Raw genomic sequence first — 20497 nt, 5'->3', positions numbered from 1 at the left:
TTCACTCTGTAATTTGTATCAAGTTATATCACGTATCCTATGAACCATATACAAATTTAACTCTATCCAATTTTTCGGGTAAACATATATATATATATATATATATATATATATATATATATATATATATATATATATTCAAAAGAATTAACTAAAGACCAAAGTCACAGTTCTAGGTTACGTTGTACTGAAATACCAACAAGTTTAATATCATATGGAGCTACAAACACTGGCAGATACGTCTCAATCCCAAACTAGCGGGGATCAACTATATTAATCCTTATTATCTATGTCACTTCATGTAACTGAACTAGTCTCACTCCAATATTCAAAAAATTAGGTTATCTAAGACGAGAAGTTTTTCAAATTTTCTACATGCGTATAAATCTCTAAAAAGACTCCTATAGCGGAAAAGGCAAATGAAAACTTCGAACGATATTCAAGGGAAGAAAAGGGGTTGCATATCCTGATTAAGTTAATGTTCCTAGTGATGTACTGCTGCATCAACATCCATATACCCTCATCTAATCTAAAAACATGCATATGGATAATATACAAAATCCTATTTGGATAATATAAAACATTAGCAAGATTATCTCTATAGAGTTTCAAGTCAGAGAAAATGGAAACGCCCTGTGTTTTCTATTAGCAAAAACTTCTTCCAAAGACTACTGCATTAGAGAGCCACTTCTGTTTCCTTTCCTCGCCACCTAGAGCCATATGAGGTAGCAGAGTTGCGCTGATCAAAGACAGACCCAATAGAGGAAGCTGAGTTGTCATAATGTTCTGGATGGTCAAACTTACAAGCAGGTCCAAACTTGCAAATCCCATAACGGCTGTAGAATGAACAGACAGCTTGATCCTACATTTATAAAACACAGAAATAAATTGTGGATGCAAATCACAAGTTCACTACTATTTGGTTCATAATTGAGATTACCTGTTAGAATATATAAAATAAAAAAGAAGAGCCCTTTTATCTTGGCCAAGTACTGTTATGTCAACAAACAACCTTGAACAAACATCGGTGTAAGGAATTAAGTGTTCCTTGAAGAAATTGCTTGTGCAGAGTCAGAGGGAATTCAGATATTTTTTTTTTTAAGGCAATTTAGCAAATTAAAAGTGTTCTAAGACCCCAGCTAAATATCTTATTGACATAAGAAATACCAACATGCGTTTAAATCTAGACAGAAGAAAAACTTACTGGTCTTAGTGGCAGGCCCTTGTCATTGAGAACACTCATGTTTGTCTTAGATGTTTGATTCTTTGGATGGTGAAATTTGCAGTCTCCTGTTTTAATAAAGTAACTGCAATCAGGTTGACTTGGCCGTTCAGGGTATTCTTCAACAAGCCATGGCTGTTGAGCTCGGGTATAGAAGTTTGTCTTAATTGCTGGATCCTTCATTGTAAATGCTGGAGGTGTAGGTAGACTCTTCCCTGAGGTTGGATAGACTGGGGCCTGAATCACCAAAAACAAACAAGTCAGAGGAAACTTATTAAACAATATGCAAACATTCTACTAAAAAAGTATTATGATTTAAAAAACTAAGACAGATAAAGGATTATAAACTTCACCCAAAGTCACAGCATATGACATCATAGAAAATCTTTTCTTTGTAGTGTATTTAACATATGTCCAAAAATCATCTAGTTTCTTGAACCAAGACAGAATGACATGGCACAAGGCTTGACTAACCGCTGTTCTGTCACTTCAATAAGCTAGAAATATACTAGTATAATCCCTTCTCTTACATGTTAAATTTGCCGGGAATAGAAGTAACAGGATCAATAAATTCTGAATCTAAGAAAATACGGATTAACTGAAGTACTAAAGACACGATGACCCAACTTGCAGGACAAACCATAAACAACAATTGTTTCATAAACAAGGCAGTTAAATTAAATAACAAAATTACCAGATATCCATTCCATTGTGGACTTAGAGGAATGCCTTGACTTGCTGGATATACCACTGGTACAAAAGAAGCTGTCCCATTCAATGCTCTTGGCGAAGACCAGGAAGACCCTGTCGGGTAGGGGGCACTTTTTACTGGAGCAGATCCGCCGTTGTATCCAGAAGAAGGATCACCTCCAGCCACTGTAGATGGATCAGGATGATGAAACCTGCAATTGGATCCATACTTGCAGGAGCCAGTGCGCATATAGTAGGGGCAATCCTTTTCTCCCTGAAATGAAGACAAATCCCTTAAAAACATAATTCTCAAATTCAAAAAGGTTCTGAATGACGGAAAGGAGCAATACCGGTCGAATTGGAAGGCCAAGAAAGTTAATATTCAGAACAGGTGAGATCGCACCCTTTCTCCTGCTATGATAATATTTACAGGCATTTCCATACTTGCACCCACCTTCTGTCAGGTAATACTGCAAGAAAATCAATGGAAAAAGCAAAAACTTTAGCAAAACTAAAAATGCTACCTTCAATACATGTTGAAAGTTTGAGTACTTAACAAAAACAACGATGCTATCTTGCTATATGCAGCCAAAAGTAATGGAAAATTCATTACCCCTTTCGATATAGAACCTTTAAAAGTGAAGGAAATGCCTAGAACTACCTACTAACAAAAAGGAAGACCTCCCATGCACCACAGGTGGGGAACTTCTCCCTCAGCAATTACCAGTATTTGATGTTAAAACACTATGATCATAACATTTACTTTCTCATACTACAACCTATTCCAGCTTGCACACTGGCTCCACTTGATGTGCCTCTACAGCTACTTTGGGAAAGAAATTGTTACATGCTTTAACCAGGGCTCAAAATAATTAAAACAAGCCACACAGATAGAAATCCTAGGAGCAGTTCATATTAATAAAATACTTTATCAAATAAAGACATATTCTAAGAGTCAATTGTAAGTGACAAATGGAGATATCTCCAAAGATGGTCATTCTGCATATTTACATGCTAATTAGTTTTGCTTATAAATTGTTTTTTATCTTTGTATACAAGTTAGAATAAGTAATTATCTAAAGTCATTATGTTCAAACTATATTAACTATGACATTTTGCTATGTTCTCTTCATCATCTCATGAGGAGCAGGCACTAAAACACAAGTTTTTAAATAAATATGTTAAATTCTACTTATCGATAATGCACCCTTACTATTCTAAGCCAAACTAGTTTATTATGTCAGATTGTATTAATCATGCAGCCAAATCACCAGATATAGCTAGATCAAGATGACTACCCATACAAAAAAAGTATGTAAGACCTGATTTTTAACATAAATCGTCTCTCAAACTAGATTATTATTCACAATCAGCCATCACCTAATGTGTCTTTGGAATATATTAAATGGTAGACAATAGGTGCACGTAAATAAACAAGTTTATCACTGGATATCAAAGGGGCTGTATTTTAAAAAACAATAACATTAATGTGTACATTATGATACACAATATTCAACATCAAACCAAATTAGTCCCAAAGAGAGCAAGCATAGAAGAAACAAGGATTTTCCTCCTCTATCCTGTTTCTCAACTATGATAAATTCCATAACCTTGCATTCAATCTGCCCTGCTCTTTCCTCGCTGTCGTCCTTTTGCTTGCCCTTCTCCATCGCCCACTGCTGCTAAGAAGTCACAAATGAACTCAATAACGTAATCATCACCAAACAATTTTAACATATAGCCTAAGCATATTGTTTTTGATATGGTAAGTAAATAACATCTAACCTAAGCATATGACTAGTAAATGCGAGAAAAAGTAAATGCGAGAAAGACCACCACAAAGATCAACATTATCTCCAGACAACCATCCTACTAAATCAGACAAATTCTAATCCTACTCATCCTCTCACATAGATGTCAACTAAAAGCCATTAGATTTCAATGCATGATTTATCATGTCCCGTAATTAATTATGAAGTAGAAATCTGTTAGCTTGCATGCCCAATTCCATCATTACTTCAGAAGTGCAATAACAACCACGATCAACCTCGAAATAGTAGGTGTCGGCCATATGAATCCTCATATCCACTTGGCACCATTTGGGCCCACTTCATTCCCATTACTCCATGTGCACGAGAAACAAGTTTAGTAAACCTGTATGTTTTACAAACATATAAGTAGAACACCACAATCCTCTATTTTTTTGACATGACTGAGAATCCTCGAGGGCCAGTACCGTAGGGTTTGAAACTAGGTGAATAATGATCTCGCGACTTTATCTTTCTCCACTTAAATACCATGCTTTTGTCAGCGGCGGGGTTCAAACCCAACATCGCCTAGCCTAATGCACACATCACATGCTGCATTCTTAACACTAGACATCCTCTACTATTAAGATCCACCCGCAACACTCATTTTATTCAACAAATATCATTAACTCAATCCACAAAACATAGAATAAGCATAGATAAACAACTTCAAAATCAACAACAACAACAAACCCAGTAAAGTGACACAAGAAGGGTCTGGGGAGGGCAGTGTATACGCAGACCTTACCCCACCTTATCTGTTTTCGGTAGACCTTGGCTCAGGAACAGAAAAGGGAAAACAACTTCAAAATCAATCCAAAAAAAAAGGAGACTCACTTCAAACCCATCACGTCATACCTGATTTCGTCTTTGGGAAGGGTGATTAAACTTGCAATTCAATCCGTATTTACACGTCCCTGTTTTCATATAATAAGCACAATCTGCAGCATCGGGTCTCAACGGGTGATTCAACCCCCTCCTATTCCCATTAAATCCCCATTGCTTCGAACCCGCCACATCACTGTTCTCATTTTCCACGTCGTTCTCATTTTCGTTTCCATTTTCACTCCAAGTATAGTCACCACCTCCATAATAATTATCTCCGCACTCATTTTCAGATTTTTCTCTTCCATTCTCTTCATGATTTTCTCCTTGTGATCTCTCTTCAATATAAGCCTGGTTCAAGACTAGACCCTGAAGCTCTTCGCAGATGAATTGCAACGCTATCTCATCGTCATCGTCGCTTTCCACAGCGTCTGGTAAATTCTGAGGAGGGTTTTGAACATTGGGATCCGGTGAAAACGAAGGTTGAGGATCAAGCCCTAGGCCTTGTTTCTCAAGTGTAGAGTCATTTAGGTTTTGAATGTGTTGTTGTGATTCAATGGCTTCCATTGTTGCACCTCTACAGTTCAAACTGTAAAACCCTGATTCTGCATTTTCGGTAGAGTTAGTGAGGGAGTAGCGGACAGTAGCCAAAATCAGTGGCGATTGTGACCCCTGCACTTATTTATACCGTCTTTCTTTTTTTTTTCTTTTTCTTTTTCAATGTTCTTTTTGCTTCCTTTTTGCCTTTTCTTTTTATTTCCTGCTTTGCTTGGAGATTTTATTTCCTTTTTCCTGCTTTCCCTATAATGAACCTTCATCATTCTGGGGAAAAATATATATACTCAAAAAAGCTATTTAATCTTTGCATCTTTATTACATTAATGACACGATTGATTGGGACTCACTTGAACATGGCGGATTTCAAATGTCTCTAATGTATATTTAATAGATGTTGAATCCTCTTATCTTCTTCGTATATTTAATTTTGTATATTTTACATCTTGTTAGTAATAATTTTGGTTCTAATCAAGTTTGTAGAATGCAATAAATCTATTTCCCTCGCTCATCTTCTCACAATAATGCTTACTCTTCAAATTTCAGAGTACAATCATCATATCATATCGAATTATTTTTCAAATAGAAAATTTTCATATTTAGAAATCATATGAAAACACAAGTTGTAATTCTCATAATGCATTGTAAAAAATGTACAAAGTTGTATTCAAAATCTTGTTTGACCTTCTAATATAGTAACAGTGTTATATTAAATTGAGAAGAAATTCCGTATTACTACCAAGAAAGGACATTTGGACTGCATAGTTCTCTATAGGCCAATTTGCAATTGCGTCCACCTTCACTTAATTTTTATTTCACGCGGATGAACTTTCTCATGTATATATGCCTCCTTTGTTTGGAGTCACAATTCTTTGCAACTTCCAACCCACCGACTAGTAAAACAGATATAAAAAAGGTATACATACCTAATGTTTATATTAAATGTATTAGTTCACTAAAATTAAGTTGAGAATATGTAACTAATTATGATTAAGTAAAATATTTATGATAAGATACATGTAATTTTTTATTAAGTTAGTTATTGAATATCGGCAAAGTTTTTCGACAAAAAGTATAAGCCAAAAATGGAACTGCTCCTCTTGTTTATTACCTCTTTTATTCTTTTTCTAAAATTAATATCTTCTAATGAATCGATGAACCACTAACTATTAATAAAAAAGGAAAAAAAAAAAGTCAAATGTTGTCCACAAGGCAATGAATTTCGCGTGTATACTAAGCTCAACCAAGTGGTCAAGTTTTCAACCTTTGGTCTAATTAAATGTGCTTTGAAAAATGAACTAATATTTGAAAAGAATCAATAGGTAGATGATAACAGCTTGTTTGGATGGTTGTTACTTGTTGTATTGTATTGTATTGTTATTCCAAAACAATGTTGGTTGATTGTTTCATTAAAATTGGTTGTATTGTATTGTTAAATTTATTGTTACGGAACAATGAAAAGTTCCATTTTTTTTAAACAACCGATTTGGTGTGGTGGGATTGTTTCCTATTTTTCTTTCCAATTATGCCCTAATATATTACTCCATAATTCACTTTTACCCTTTACCTTTTTTTTAAACTCCAAATCTCCCACATATAACCTACTTTGTCTTCGTCCCTTTTTTTCCATAACGTTTGCCGCTTCCAACTCCAATGTAAAATTGCTAATTTTGTTCCACTAATTTTGTTAGAATTTACATGAATTTAATTGCTTAATCTATTTATAAGACATATTTGGTGATAACGTAGTAGAAAGGGATTTTCTTAAATTATTTTTACGCGTACTTCTCGATAAATTTAATATTTAAACAATTGAGGGTATTTTAGTAAATTTATCAGTTACAGTACAATATGATACAGTCAAACCAAACAGCAAAATATTACTTAACAATAACAAACAATACATTATATTCAAATATTGTATTCATAAAACGATACAATACAATACAATACATTATAAAACGATGGAAACAACCATCCAAACAAGTTATAAATGTAAACTCAAATATGGTGCAGACACTTCATTGTTGATTTGGGAGTTAGTGTATCTAAACTAATTCCACGGGTATATGCTACCTCTCAGCAAACACTGACTCATTTTTACTTTTGAATATATCGAAAACTTCCTTTCATTTGATTTTCCACTAAACAAGCTCTTTTTTTAAAAAAGTGGAAAACTTACCTTTTTTGGATGATACTATCAAAATTAAAACAAGTAAAATAATGAAAAAATGCATTTAAGAATATTCTATTATGTACTTGTTAATTTCTTTAACATAATATAGATACACATAAAAAGTATTTATTTCGTAATATAAGCATCCTATTAGTGTGTTGTAAACTTTTCAATAAACTTTTGCTTCTTCTAATCATAAGAGTACCTTCCAAACACTTACTGAGAACATGCATTAAACTGTTTTTATTATTACTATCAGGCAAAGTATGTCAATTTGTGCAGAATGTTAGTTGGGTTATCTAAAACATAAAAAACTAATAAATCTATTTGGAAATAATATATCTCTTTTAATATTCAGAACAATAAAGGATGCTTTTTTCTTCTTCCTCTTCTTCTTCTCTGATAATGGTTGAACATTCAGAATTCTATTTTGTATTCACTACCAACGTGTTAAGGATCCAGCCCTGAGAAGGGGATAACCAAGAGGTGTTTAACGGGCCGGGATGGCCTGGAAATGGCCCAGATCGTACCGTTTTCCACACTGACCGGATCACACCAAACTGCACCGGTAGAAGGGGCTGGGCGAGGCTGGCTTAGGTATTGTACCGGTCTGTGCTAGTTCATTTTTCTATGTAACAAACCGACCGATCATTTTGAGTGTTGTAGTCCCGTTCCCCAATTTACTACTTATTCAGTGCTCAATTGTTGTTATGTGACTGTCGGGGTGATTGGTTCGGTTCTGGGGATGTTTCGGAATGAAATAGGACACTTAGTCCCAAGGTTGGAAGTTTAAGTTGAAAGAGTTGACTGGATGTTGACTTATGTGTAAATAGCTTCGGAATAGAGTTTTGATAGCTATGATAGCTCCGTATGGCGATTTGGGACACAGGAGTATGTCCGGATATTGATTTGGAGGTCCGTAGGTGATTTTGGCTTAAAACGGCAAAAGTTGAAAAATTAGAAGTTTGGAGAGTTGATAAGTTTGACCGAGAGTTGACTCTGTGGTTACCGGGCTCAGATTTTGGTTTCGGAAGTTGGAATAGGTCTGTTGTATCATTTATGGCTTGAATGCAAAATTTGCGGTCAATCGGAGTTGATTTGATAGGTTTCAGCATCGATTGTAGAAGCTGGAATTCATTAGTTTTCATTAGGCTTGAATTAGGATGCGATTCATATTTTTTATGTTGTTTGATATGATTTGAGGCCTCGACTAAGTTCATATCGTGTTTTTGGACTTATTGGTATATTTGGTTGAGGTCCCAGGGGCCACGAGAATGATTCGGATGGGAATCAGATTGAAATTTGGATTTGGGAGAATTGGTGTCATCGCACCTCAGGGGTTTTGGTCGCAGGTGCGTGACTGCAGAAGCGAAGGAATGGTCGCAGGTACGGTTTGGGCGAAGTTGGGCAGTGGTCGCAGATGCGAGGGTTTGTTCTCACCTGCAAGGTCGCACATGCGGAGAGGGGTCACAGGTGCGAGGTCTGGAAAGGGAGCCTGAGCAACAGGTGCAGAAGGATATCCGCAGATGCGGATACGCATCTGCGCATGGGAAATCGCAGATGCGGAAGTGGGCTGGAGGCTTTGGATCGCAGAAGCGATGGGAAATCCACAAAAGCGGGACCACAGATGTGGTTAAGTGGAGCGCAGATGCGAAAAGGCCTAGCAGTGTTTAAATTTGAGGGTTCCGAGATTTTTTATCATTTTGGACTTTGCAAGCTCGGATTAAGGCGATTTTTGGGAGGGGTTTCGAGTGATTTCTTGAGGTAAGCCACTTTTGATCATTTTTATTCAATAATATTGATTACCCATTGAATTTTCCACCTAGTTTATATTTTTTTAACGGTGGAATTTTGGAATTTTTGGGCTAGGGATTGGAGAGTTAAATTTGGGGATTTGAGTGATGATTTGGTGTCGGAATTTGGTAAATTTGGTATGGTTGGACTCGTGGTTGAATGAGTGTTCGGATTTTATAATCTTTGTTGGATTCCGAGACGTGGGCTTGGGATTGACTTTTTGAGTTGACGTTTTGACTTTTGATTAAAAACTTGGTATTTTCATATAAAATTGATTCCTATAGCTTGAGTTGATTATATCGAATTATTTGTGGCGGGATTCGAGGCGTTCAGAGGCTAATTCGCGAGGCAAGGGTTTGTTGGAGTAGAGATTTTCATAGTTTGAGGTAAGCAACACTTGTAAACTTGGTTCTGAGGGTATGAATCCCTGAATTACGTGTTATGTGATTGGTGTTGAGGTGACACACATGCTAGGTGACGGGCGTATGGGGGTTCACCATGAAATTGTAACTTGGTCGATCTCGTGGAACTGTGTAGTTAAATAATCTTGTTGTTATCCATATATTCTCCATATGTTAGAGAAATTGAGCCGTGATTCATGTTAGAAATCATGCTTAGGCCATATGCCGGTACTGTTGGGACCCACAGAGGTCATGTTATTGTTAAATTACTTGCTTAATTTACAATTATGTACTCAATCACAGCTATCATTTGCATATCATATTTCAGTCTCTATTGCAATTATTGATACATCATATCATCATTGTTTGGGCTTAAGGGAGGACCTACATTGTAGGGTGGGGGGTCAACGGAACTCGTTAGCTTAGGCAAAAAGACTATAGATATAAATCATATATATATATCTATGTATACAGTAAGGACCTCTATAAATATCTTACGGGGCCTCCTAAAATCACAAAATCTACACAAAGCGGCTGGTTTGTAGAAGTGCTTAAGTACCTGCCTTCTCTTGAATTCACAGGTTCGAATCCTACCTCAAACAACGCATATTTTTTATTTTTTATTTTAAAGGTGGTGCCCCCATAATACTCAAATTCTAGGTCTGCCTCTGTTTGGGTTGGTTATCGTGATACTTGTGAGACCGAGAGACTAGAGATATTGATGACTGAGTGAGGCCGAGGGACTGCTTGTGAGGATATTTATGGGATCGGGTTGCATGCCGCAACATACTTTATTGATCCATGCCATGATTGGCTTATTATAGCGCTTGGGCAGGTTTCGCCCATCCGAAGTCTGACTTATCGGCAGTGAGCGTAGGTACCAGCTGAGTGCGAGTGCCAAGTGCGAGTGCCGAGCGGTCGTGAGGAATGAGTGACTGTGAGGATGGAGTGAATGGGGAGACTAAGTGAATTGATACTCAGAGAGTATTCATATGATTTCATCACGGTGTTGCATTACAGTTGGCATGCATAATTAACATGTAGATATAGAGATGTATCATTCCTCATTCGAGTTACACTTGGCATATTTTATATGTTGTGAGCTTAAATTGTTAAACTTGAAAGCATGTCTACATTTATACACTGTTATTTCTATAGTTGGATTGTACTTGTTGAGCTTGTCACTGCTTTCAGCCCAAGGTTAGTCTTGTTACTTATTGAGTACATTGGGTCGATTGTACTCATACAACACTCTGCACTTCGTGTGCAGATCTAGGTACTTGGTACGATGGTTGTTGATTTCAGATCTTTATCAGTTCGGAAATTCTCGAGGTAGATGCTTTGGCATCCATAGACCTTGACTCTCCTCCTTTATCTTTTAGTTTTTATCTAGACTGTTCTATCTTCCTAGACAATGTTTCAGACCATGTTATTGTATAGATGCTCATGTACTCAGTGACACTGGGATTTTGGGAGAATATTGTATTGAGTCACGGTATTTTCGTATCAGTATTTATGAGATTTTACTCTTAAGCATATTTTATTATGTTTTCAGCTTAAAGAATGTGTGGTTTATTGTGGTTGTCAGCTTGCTTAGTATTGCGATAGGCGGCATCACGATGTGTGAGATTTGGGTCGTGACTAGTTGGTATCAGAGCCTAGGTTACATAGGTCTCACGAGTCATGAGCAGGTTTAGTAGAGTCTCGTGGATTGGTACGGAGACGTATGTACTTATCTTCGAGAGGCTGCCGAACCGTTAGGAAAAACATCACTTTCTCGTATTCTTGTCGTGCGAATTTATGATTCTAGAAATTAAACTTCTGTTATTCTATTCTCTCACATATGGTGAAGACACGTGCTACCAGACCGGGCGGACGGCCACCAATACCACCAGATAGGGCCACGAAAGGTCGAGGTGCAGTTCGTACAACAGCTAGAGCAGCACCTACAGATCCACCAGTTACTCCAGCTCAGGAGCAGATTTCAGATGTGATTGAGCTGGTGGGACCAACTCAGGCACCAATTGTGATTCCAGGCCTTTAGGAGGCTCTGGCCGACTGGCCCAGATCTTGACTGTCTGCACTATCCTTGCTCAAGCGGTTTTAGTTCCGGCCACGCCAGCCACTTCTTAGGCCAGGGGAGGTGCTCAAACTCTCGCCACCCGTACTCCAGAGCAGGTGATGCAAGGACTTTAGACACCGGGGGTACTACTAGCCCAGCCGATTGCAGTTGCTTAGGTCCAGGGGGTCCCATTATAAGTGACGAGGAGCAAAAAAGACTAGAGAGGTTTTGGAGGCTCAAGCCTCCAACATTCAGTGAGGCTGAGTATGAGGATGCTCAGGACTTCTTGGATATGTGCCAGCGGATTCTTCGCACGACGGGTATTCTGGAGACCAGTGGGGTCTCATTTACTACTTTTCAGCTTATGGGGGCAACCTTTAGATAGTGGGAGTCCTATGAGAGGAGCAGGCCAGCCGATGCTGCACCACTTTCATGGCACAAGTTCTCCGTTCTCTTTTTGGAGAAGTTTGTGCCATCGACCCGCATGGAGGAGTTGCGTAGGCAGTTTGAGCAGCTACGTGACGAGGGTGTATCTGTTACCCAGTACGAGATGAGATTTCCAGAGTTGGCTCGTCACGTAATCTAGTTGGTTCCTATAGAGAGGGACAGGATTAGGAGGTTCATTGATGGCCTCAGCTATCAGTTGCGTTTTGTTATGACTCGGGAAAATGCATCAGGTGCTAGGTTTGACGAGGTAGTTGATATTTCTCAGCGGCTGGAGTTGGTCCGTAGTCAGGAGCGTGAGGAGAGGGAGGCCAAGAGGCCTCGTGCTTTGGGTGGTTTCAGCGGTGTTCCTTTTGGGGGTTGTCCTACCACAGCAGGGGTCGTCCTTATAGGCCCAGTCAGATGGCTCGTCAGGTTCATCAGGGTGCATCAGCTAGCCATGGTTCATACAGTGCTCGTACGAGTTAGTCATCTCTCAGTGCTCTCCCAGCTCAGAGTTCACCCCGTGCTCCAACGGTTCATGGTTCATCAGTGCCAGGCCCCTCTAGCTGTTATTCTGGTTCTTGGGACCCGATTCATTCCTCGCCACTAGCGGGGAGTTGCTTCGAGTTCAGGGAATTTGGGCATATGTGGAGATAGTGTCCCCGTCACTTTAGAGGTCTAGTTTAGTAAAGGGGTTAGGCAGTGGTTTCCGCACCAGTTACTTCATCACCCGCTCAGCCAGCCGATCAGGTGGTGGTTTGGCTCGATTCTATGCTATTCCTGCCAGGCTAGAGGCTGTTACTTCAGATGCAGTTATCACAGGTATTATTTCAGTGTGCCATAGAGATGCTTCCACATTATTTGACCCTGGTTCTACTTATTCTTGTGTATCATCCTATTTTACTCATTATTTGGATATGCCTCGTGAGTCCTTAGTTTCACATGTTCATGTATCTACGCTGGTGGACGATACTACTGTTGTGGACCGTGTGTATCGGTCATGTGTGGTGATCATTGGAAGGTTGGAGACTAGAGTTGATCTCTTATTACTTAGTATGGTTGATTTTGATATGATTTTGGGTATGGATTGGTTGTCTCCATGTCATGCTATTCTAGATTGTCACGCTAAGACCGTGACATTGGTGATGCCGGGGTTGCCTAGGATCGAGTGGAGAGGTTCTCTAGATTATGTTCCCAGCAAGGTGATTTCTTATCTGAAGGCCCAACAGATGGTTGGGAAGGGGTGTCTGTCATATTTGGCCTTTGTGAGGGATGTTGGTGCTGATACTTCTACTATTGATTTTGTTCTGATAGTGCGAGACTTTACAGATGTGTTTCCTGCAGACCCACCGGGCATGCCACCCGACAGGGATATTCATTTTGGTATTAACTTGGTGTCGGGCACTCAGCCCATTTCTATTCCTCCGTATTGTATGGCACCAACAGAATTGAAGGAATTAAAATAGCAGCTTCAAGAGCTTCTTGATAAGGGGTTTATTAGGCCTAGTGTGTCGCCTTGGGGTGCACCGGTTCTGTTTGTGAAGAAGAAGTATGGTACTATGCGGATGTGCATCGATTATAGGCAGTTGAACAAAGTTAAATCAAGAACAAGTATTTTTTATCGCACATTGATCATCTATTTGACTAGCTTCAGGGAGCGAGGGTGTTCCCTAAGATTGATTTGAGGTCTGGGTATCACCAGTTGAAGATTCGGGACTCGGATATTCTGAATACGGCATTCAGGACCTTCTATGGTCACTATGAGTTCCTTGTGATGTCTTTTGGGTTGACCAACGCCCCAACAACATTCATGCATATGATAAGCAATGTATTTCAGCCATATCTTGATTCGTTTGTCATAGTATTCATTGATGATATCCTGGTATACTCACGTAGCCAAGAGGAGCATTTTAGGGTTGTACTACAGAGGTTGAGGGAGGAGAAACTTTATGCCAAGTTCTCCAAACATGAGTTTTGGCTCAGTTCGGTGGCGTTCTTGGGGCACGTGGTGTCCAGTTAGGGGATTAAGGTGGATTCAAAGAAGATAGAGGCGGTTCAGAGTTGGCCCAGACCGTCTTCAGCTACTGAGATTCGGAGTTTTCTCGGCTTGGACGGATATTATCGTCGCTTCGTGGAGGGTTTCTTGTCCATTGCAATGCCTTTGACCAGATTGACCCAGAAAGGTGCTCCATTCAGGTGGTCGGACGAGTGTGGGGAGAGCTTTCAGAAGATCAAGACTGCCTTGACCATAGCTCCACTTCTTGTTTTGCCTTCAACGTCAGGCTCTTTTATAGTGTATTGTGATGCTTCTCGGATTGGTATTGGATGTGTCTTGATGCATGAGGGTAGAGTGATTGCTTATGTTTCGTGCCAGTTGAAACCTCATGAGAAGAATTACCTTGTTCATGATCTAGAGTTGGCAGCCATCGTTCATGCATTGAAGATTTGGAGGCATTATCTCTACGATGTGTCTTGTGAGGTATTTACGGATCATCGGAGTCTCCAACACTTGTTCAAACAAAAGGATCTAATTTTGATGCAGCGAAAATGGTTGGAGCTGCTAAAAGACTATGATATTACCATTCTGTATCATCCCGGGAAAGCCAAGGTGGTGGCCGATGCCTTGAATAGAAAGGCGGTGAGTATGGGTAGCCTTGCTTTTATTCCTATTGGTGAGAGACCGCATGCATAAGATGTTCAGGCCTTGGCCAATCAGTTCGTGAGATTAGATGTTTCGGAGCCCAGTCGGGTTCTAGCTTGTGTGGTTTCTAGGTCTTCCTTATATGATCGCATCAGAGAGCGTCAATATGATGATCCCCATTTGCTTGTCCTTAAGGACACGGTTCAACACGGTTATGCCAATGAGGTTACTATTGGGGATGATGGGGTGTTTCAGATGTAGGGTCGGATTTGTGTGCCCAATGTGGATGGGCTACGTGAGTTGATTTTTGAGGAGGCCCATAGTTTGCGGTATTCCATTCATCCGGGTACCGCAAAGATGTATGAGGACTTGAGGAAGCACGATTGGTGGAGGAGGATGAAGAAAGATATAGTGGGCTTTGTAACTTTGTGCCTAAATTGTCAGCATGTGAAGTATGAGCATTAGAGACCGAGTGGATTGCTTTAGAGGCTTGAGATTCCGGAGTGGAAATAGAAGCGTATCACCATGGACTTCGTAGTTGGGATCCCACGGATTTCAATGAAGTTTGATGCTATTTGGGTGATTGTGGATCGGTTTACCAAGTCTATGCATTTCATTCCTGTTGGGACTACTTATTTATCGGAGCGGTTGGCTGAGATCTACATCCGCGAGATTGTTCGCCTTCACGGTGTGCCGGTGTCCATCATTTTAGATCGGGGCACACAGTTTACATCGCAGTTTTGAAGAGCAATGCAACGAGAGTTAGGCACACGAGTTGAGTTGAGTACAATATTCCACCATCAGACGGACGGACAGTCCGAGTGGACTATTTAGATATTGGAGAATATGCTATGTGCTTGTGTCATAGATTTCGGGGGTTCTTGGGATCAGTTTCTGCTGCTTGGAGAGTTTGCCTACAATAACAGCTACCAATCGAGCATTCCTCCGTATGAGGCTTTTTATGGGAGACAGTGTCGGTCTCCGATGGGTTGGTTTGAGCCGGGTGAGGCTAGGCTATTGGGTACTGACTTGGTTCAGGATACTTTGGACAAGGTTAAGTTGATTCAGGATCGGATTCACATGGCGCAGTCTAGACAGAAGAGCTACGCCGATCGAAAGGTTCGTGATGTTGCTTACATAGTGGGGGAGAAGGTACTACTTAGAGTTTCGTCCATGAAGGGTGTTGTGAGGTTCGGGAAGAAGGGCAAGTTGAGCCCTCGGTATATTGGCCAGTTTGAGGTGCTTGACAGGATTGGGGAGGTGGCTTACATGCTTGCATTGCCACCCCATTTATTGAGTGTTCATCTAGTGTTTTATGTATCCATGCTCTGGAAGTATGTCGGTGATCCGTCTCATGTTTTGGACTTCAGCACGGTTCAGTTGGATGGTGAATTGACATATGATGTGGAGCCGATGGCCAGTTTGGATCAGCAGGTTTGAAAGTTGAGGTAAAAGAACATAGCTTCAGTGAAGGTGCAGTGGAGAGGTCACCCAGTCGAGGAGGCTACTTGGGAGACCAAGCGGGAGATGTGGAGAATATATCCACGCATATTTGAGACTCCAGGTATGATTCTAGAACCATTCGAGGATGAATGTTTGTTTAAGAGGGAGATGATGTAATGACCTGGCCGATCATTTTGAGTGTTGTAGCCTCGTTCCCCTATTTATTGCTTATTTTGTGCTCAATTGTTGTTATGTGACTTGCCTGGGTGGTTTGTTCGGTTCCGGGGATATTCCAGAATGAAATGGGACACTTAGTCCCAAGGTTGGAAGCTTAAGTTGAAACAGTTGACCGGATGTTGACTTATGTGTAAATGGCTCCGGAATGGAGTTTTGATAGTTATGATAGCTCCGTATGGCAATTTTGTACTTAGGAGTGTGTTCGAGTACTGATTTGGAGGTCTGTAGGTGATTTTGGCTTGAAACGGCAATAGTTGGAAAATTAGAAGTTTGGAGAGTTGAGAAGTTTGACCGAGAGTTGACTTTGTGGTTACCAGGTTTGAGTTTTGGTTACAAAAGTTGGAATAGGTCCGTTGTCTCATTTATGACTTATGTACAAAATTTATGGTTAATCGAAGTTGATTTGATAGGTTTCAGCATCGGGAAGCTGGAATTCATTAGTTTTCATTAGGCTTGAATTGGGGTGCGATTCGTATTTTTTATGTTGTTTGATGTGATTTGAGGTCTCGACTAAGTTCGTATCATATTTTTGTACTTATTGGTATATTTTGTTGATGTCCCGGGGGCCTCGGGAATAATTCAGATGGGAATCAGATTGAAATTTGGACTTGGGAGAATTGGTGCCATCGCACCTGCAGGGTTTTGGTTGCACGTGTGTGACCGCAGAAGTGAAGAAATGGTCGCAGGTGTGGTTTGGGTGAAGTTGGGCAGTGGTCGCAGGTGCGAGGGTTTGTTCGCACATGCGGAGAGGGGTCGCAGGTGCGAGGTCTTCAAAGGGAGCCTGGGGCGCAGGTGCGGAAGGATATCCGCAGATGCGGATGCGCATCTGCGCATGGAAATCGCAAATGAGGAAGTGGGATGCAGGCTTTGGATCGCAGAAGCGATGGAAAATCCACAAAAGCGGGACCACAGATGCGGTTAAGTGGAGCGTAGGTGCGAAATGGCCCGGGAGTGTTTAAATTCGAGGGTTCTAAGATTTTTTTTATCATTTTGGACTTTGCAAGCTCGGATTAAGGCGATATTTTGAGAGGGGTTTCGAGTGATTTCTTGAGGTAAGCCACTTTTGATCATTTTTATTCAATAATATTGATTACCCATTGAATCTTTTGCCTAGTTTATGCATTTTTACGGTGGAATTTTGGGAGTTTTGGGCTAGGGATTGGAGAGTGCAATTTGGGGATTTGAGTGGCGATTTGGTGTCAGAATTTGGTAAATTTGGTATGGTTGGACTCGTGGTTGAATGAGTGTTCGAATTTTGTAACTTTTTTTGGATTCCGAGACGTGGGCTTGGGGTTAACTTTTTGAGTTGGCTTTTTTACTTTTGATTAAGAACTTGGCATTTTCATAAAGAATTGATTCCTATAGATTGACTTGATTGTATCGAATTGTTTGTGGTGAGATTCGAGGCGGTCAGAAGTCCATTCGCAAGGCAAAGGCTTGTTAGATTAGAGATTTGCACGGTTTGAGGTAAGTAACATATCTAAACTTAGTTCTGAGGATATGAATCCTGAATTACATGTTATGTGATTTGTCTTGAGGTGATGCACATGCTAGGTGACGGGAGTGTGGGCGTGCACCGTGAAAATTGTGACTCGGTCGATCCTGTGGAACTCTGTAGTTAAATAATCTTGTTGTTATCCATATATTCTCCCTGTGTTAGAGAAATAGAGCTGTGATTCATGTTAAAAATCATGCTTAGGCCATATGCTGGTACTGTTGGGACCCACAAAGGTCGTGTTGCTGTTAAATTACTTGCTTAATTTGCAATTATGTACTCAGTCATAGCTATCATTTGCATATCATATCTTAGTATATGTTTCCATTTATTGATACATCATATCATCATTGTTTGGGCTGGTTATCATGATACTTGTGAGCCCGAGATACTAGAGAGATTGCTAGCTGAGTGAGGTCGAGGGCCTGATTGTGATGACATTTATGGGATCGGGCTGCACATCGCAGCATGCTTTATTGATTCATGCCATGATTGGCTTATTATAGCGCTTGGGCAGGATCCGCCCCTCCGGAGTTTGACTTATCAGTAGTGAGCGCAGGTACTTACTAAGTGCGAGTGCCGAGTGAGAGTGCCGAGAGTGAGTGTCGAGTGGTTGTGAGGAATGAGTGACTGTGAGGAATGAGTGATTGTGAGAATGGAGTGAATGAGAGGACTGAGTGAATTGATACTCAGAGAGTATTCATATGATTTCATCACTGTGTTGCATTACAATTGCCATGCATAATTGACATGTAGATATAGAAATGTATCATTCCTCATTCCAGTTACACTTAGCATATTTTATCTGTTTTGAGTTTAAACTATTGAACTTGAAAGCATGTCTACATTTCTGCACTATTATTTCTATATTTGGATTTTACTTGTTGAGTTCGTCACTGCTTTCAGCCCAAGGTTAGTCTTATTACTTATTGAGTACATTGGGTCGGTTGTACTCATATTATACTCTGCAATTCGTGTTCAGATTCAGGTACTTTCGGGTATAATGATTGCTGATTTCGGAGCTTTATCAGTTCGGAGATTCTCGAGGTAGCTGCTTTGGCGTCCGCAGACCTTGAATCTCCTGCTTTATCTTTTAGTATTTATCTAGACTGTTATGTCTTCCTAGACAGTGTTTCATACCATGTTATTATATAGATGCTCATGTACTCAGTGACAATCGAATTTTGGGAAAATATTGTATTGAGTCACGGTATTTTTGCATCAGTATTTATGAGATTTTACTCTTAAGCTTATTTTATTATGTTTTTTCAACTTAAAGAGTTCGTGGTTTATTATGGTTGTCAGCTTGCCTCGTATTGCGATAGGTGCCATCCCGACGTATGAGATTTGGGTCGTGACATTCTAATCCATGGAGCGGAACCAGTTGAGACCGATAAAGTCTTGTCAAGACTTAATCGATCACCCAGACCAGTTTAACAGCTAGTTTTTTAAAACAAATATTGAATGTTACCGTTCGCAACGGTCTGCTCCCTTTTTGACTGTTGTCCAACAACTTAATTTGGACAAATAACTTTTTGGCCCTTTTTAAAAAATAACCCCCTTCCTTAATAACAAATTTAACCTTTCGTAAAACTATAAATAAACTCCTAGCTTCTTCATTTCTTCCCTCACATGACATAACTCTCTCAATTATCATTCTCTTATTTTTTTCCTAAATTGCTATCAACTATTGTAACGACCCGACCTGTTGTTTTATGTATTTTATCTCCGCTCTCCTATTTGATGTCCTCGTATGTGTATTTTATATTTGATGACTTGCGAGAATGGTTGAGATTGGTTTCGGAAAGTTTTTGGAGTAATTGAGACACCTAGTCTCATTTTGGAAGTTTAAGTTGTAAGAGTTGACCAAGCTTAATCTATGTCCCGTGCTTGCGATCATGCTTTAGGATTTTAATTTCCTAAATTTTCCAAGTTTTGCATTTGTGAGAATGTTGCTAATTTGAGTTAGTTGAATTCATGTTTATAAGTTGAACACCCATTCATATTTCGTTTATTGGTTTGTCCTTGCGCAGTGTATTGGCAAATTGTGAGTTTATGTCTTGATGACAAATTGTTAGCATGTTATGTTGTTTTGATTATTGCATATGTGGACTTGTTGGGCAGATTGTTCTGGTGTTTGCATAAGGTTTCTACCGTACTATTGTACATGCGGCGAGATAAGGCAGTCTATATATATCGGGTTGCGTATATGGAGAGGCAAGGTGGGACTATTGGTGATGCGCGTGTGGCGAGACAAGACGGGCCTTTATTTTATTGTTGCGCGTGCGGCAAGACAAGGGTGGCTATGTGGGAGTGATATGTGATGGCCTAGGGGCGTATTATTGATGATGTTTGTGTGGTGGTATGACTTCTTTGTGTGTGTCAAGCATTTTTACGTGTTTTGTTACGTTGTTTTCAATGTGCTAATATGTTTCTCTGTCTTTACTTGACGATTTGGTTGCCAAGGTAAATTCATCTATATGGAGTTGTTATCTCATATTCTATTGATTCGTTGGTAACATAACGGATTGGAATAAAAGAAAGTTGTTGTCATGCATTACCTTATTTGATTATTATAAATCTCTCTTGGACGTGTTATTGGTAACTAACACGGGTATGATATACGTTGTGGTACGAGGTCATTGTCGTGCGGTTGTGGTATATGTTGCGGCACGAGGTCTTTGCCATGCAGTTATGGTATATATTGTGGCAAGAGGTCTTT

General features: G+C 39.9%; 1 protein-coding gene across 3 annotated transcripts; it reads right to left on the bottom strand.

Annotated features, from left to right (window-relative positions):
- Window positions 1-438: 438 nt before the first annotated feature.
- LOC107803521 (zinc finger CCCH domain-containing protein 67) lies at window positions 439-5219 on the bottom strand. 3 transcript variants are annotated; one of them, XM_016627259.2, is made up of 6 exons: window positions 4579-5219; window positions 3523-3594; window positions 2263-2382; window positions 1917-2186; window positions 1205-1459; window positions 439-862 (listed from the first exon to the last, which is right to left on the bottom strand). In XM_016627259.2, the coding sequence occupies exons 1-6, from the start codon at window positions 5110-5112 to the stop codon at window positions 677-679; spliced, it is 1437 nt and encodes a 478-aa protein (XP_016482745.1). In that variant the 5' UTR covers window positions 5113-5219; the 3' UTR covers window positions 439-676. The 3 variants fall into 3 exon arrangements, with proteins under 3 accessions (XP_016482745.1, XP_016482747.1, XP_016482746.1); XM_016627261.2 differs by having other exon boundaries at window positions 3523-3588; XM_016627260.2 differs by having other exon boundaries at window positions 3523-3591; window positions 4579-5217.
- Between the last annotated feature and the right edge of the window lie 15278 nt (window positions 5220-20497).

The sequence above is a fragment of the Nicotiana tabacum genome, chromosome 22 (assembly GCF_000715075.1).
Source record: "Nicotiana tabacum cultivar K326 chromosome 22, ASM71507v2, whole genome shotgun sequence".
Classification (NCBI taxonomy): domain Eukaryota; kingdom Viridiplantae; phylum Streptophyta; class Magnoliopsida; order Solanales; family Solanaceae; genus Nicotiana; species Nicotiana tabacum.
The sequence above is the reverse complement of the archived record's forward strand: the minus strand, read 5'-3'. Positions and strand labels throughout refer to the sequence as shown.

Coding starts and splice junctions, on each gene's coding strand:
- LOC107803521 (XM_016627259.2), bottom strand. CDS start 5,112: ATGGAAGCCATTGAATCACAACAACACATTCAAAACCTAAATGACTCT. Junction 3,595..4,578: donor CTTCCCAAAGACGAAATCAG/GTATGACGTGAT, acceptor GTGACTTCTTAG/CAGCAGTGGGCGATGGAGAA. Junction 1,460..1,916: donor CACAATGGAATGGATATCTG/GTAATTTTGTTA, acceptor TTGGTGATTCAG/GCCCCAGTCTATCCAACCTC.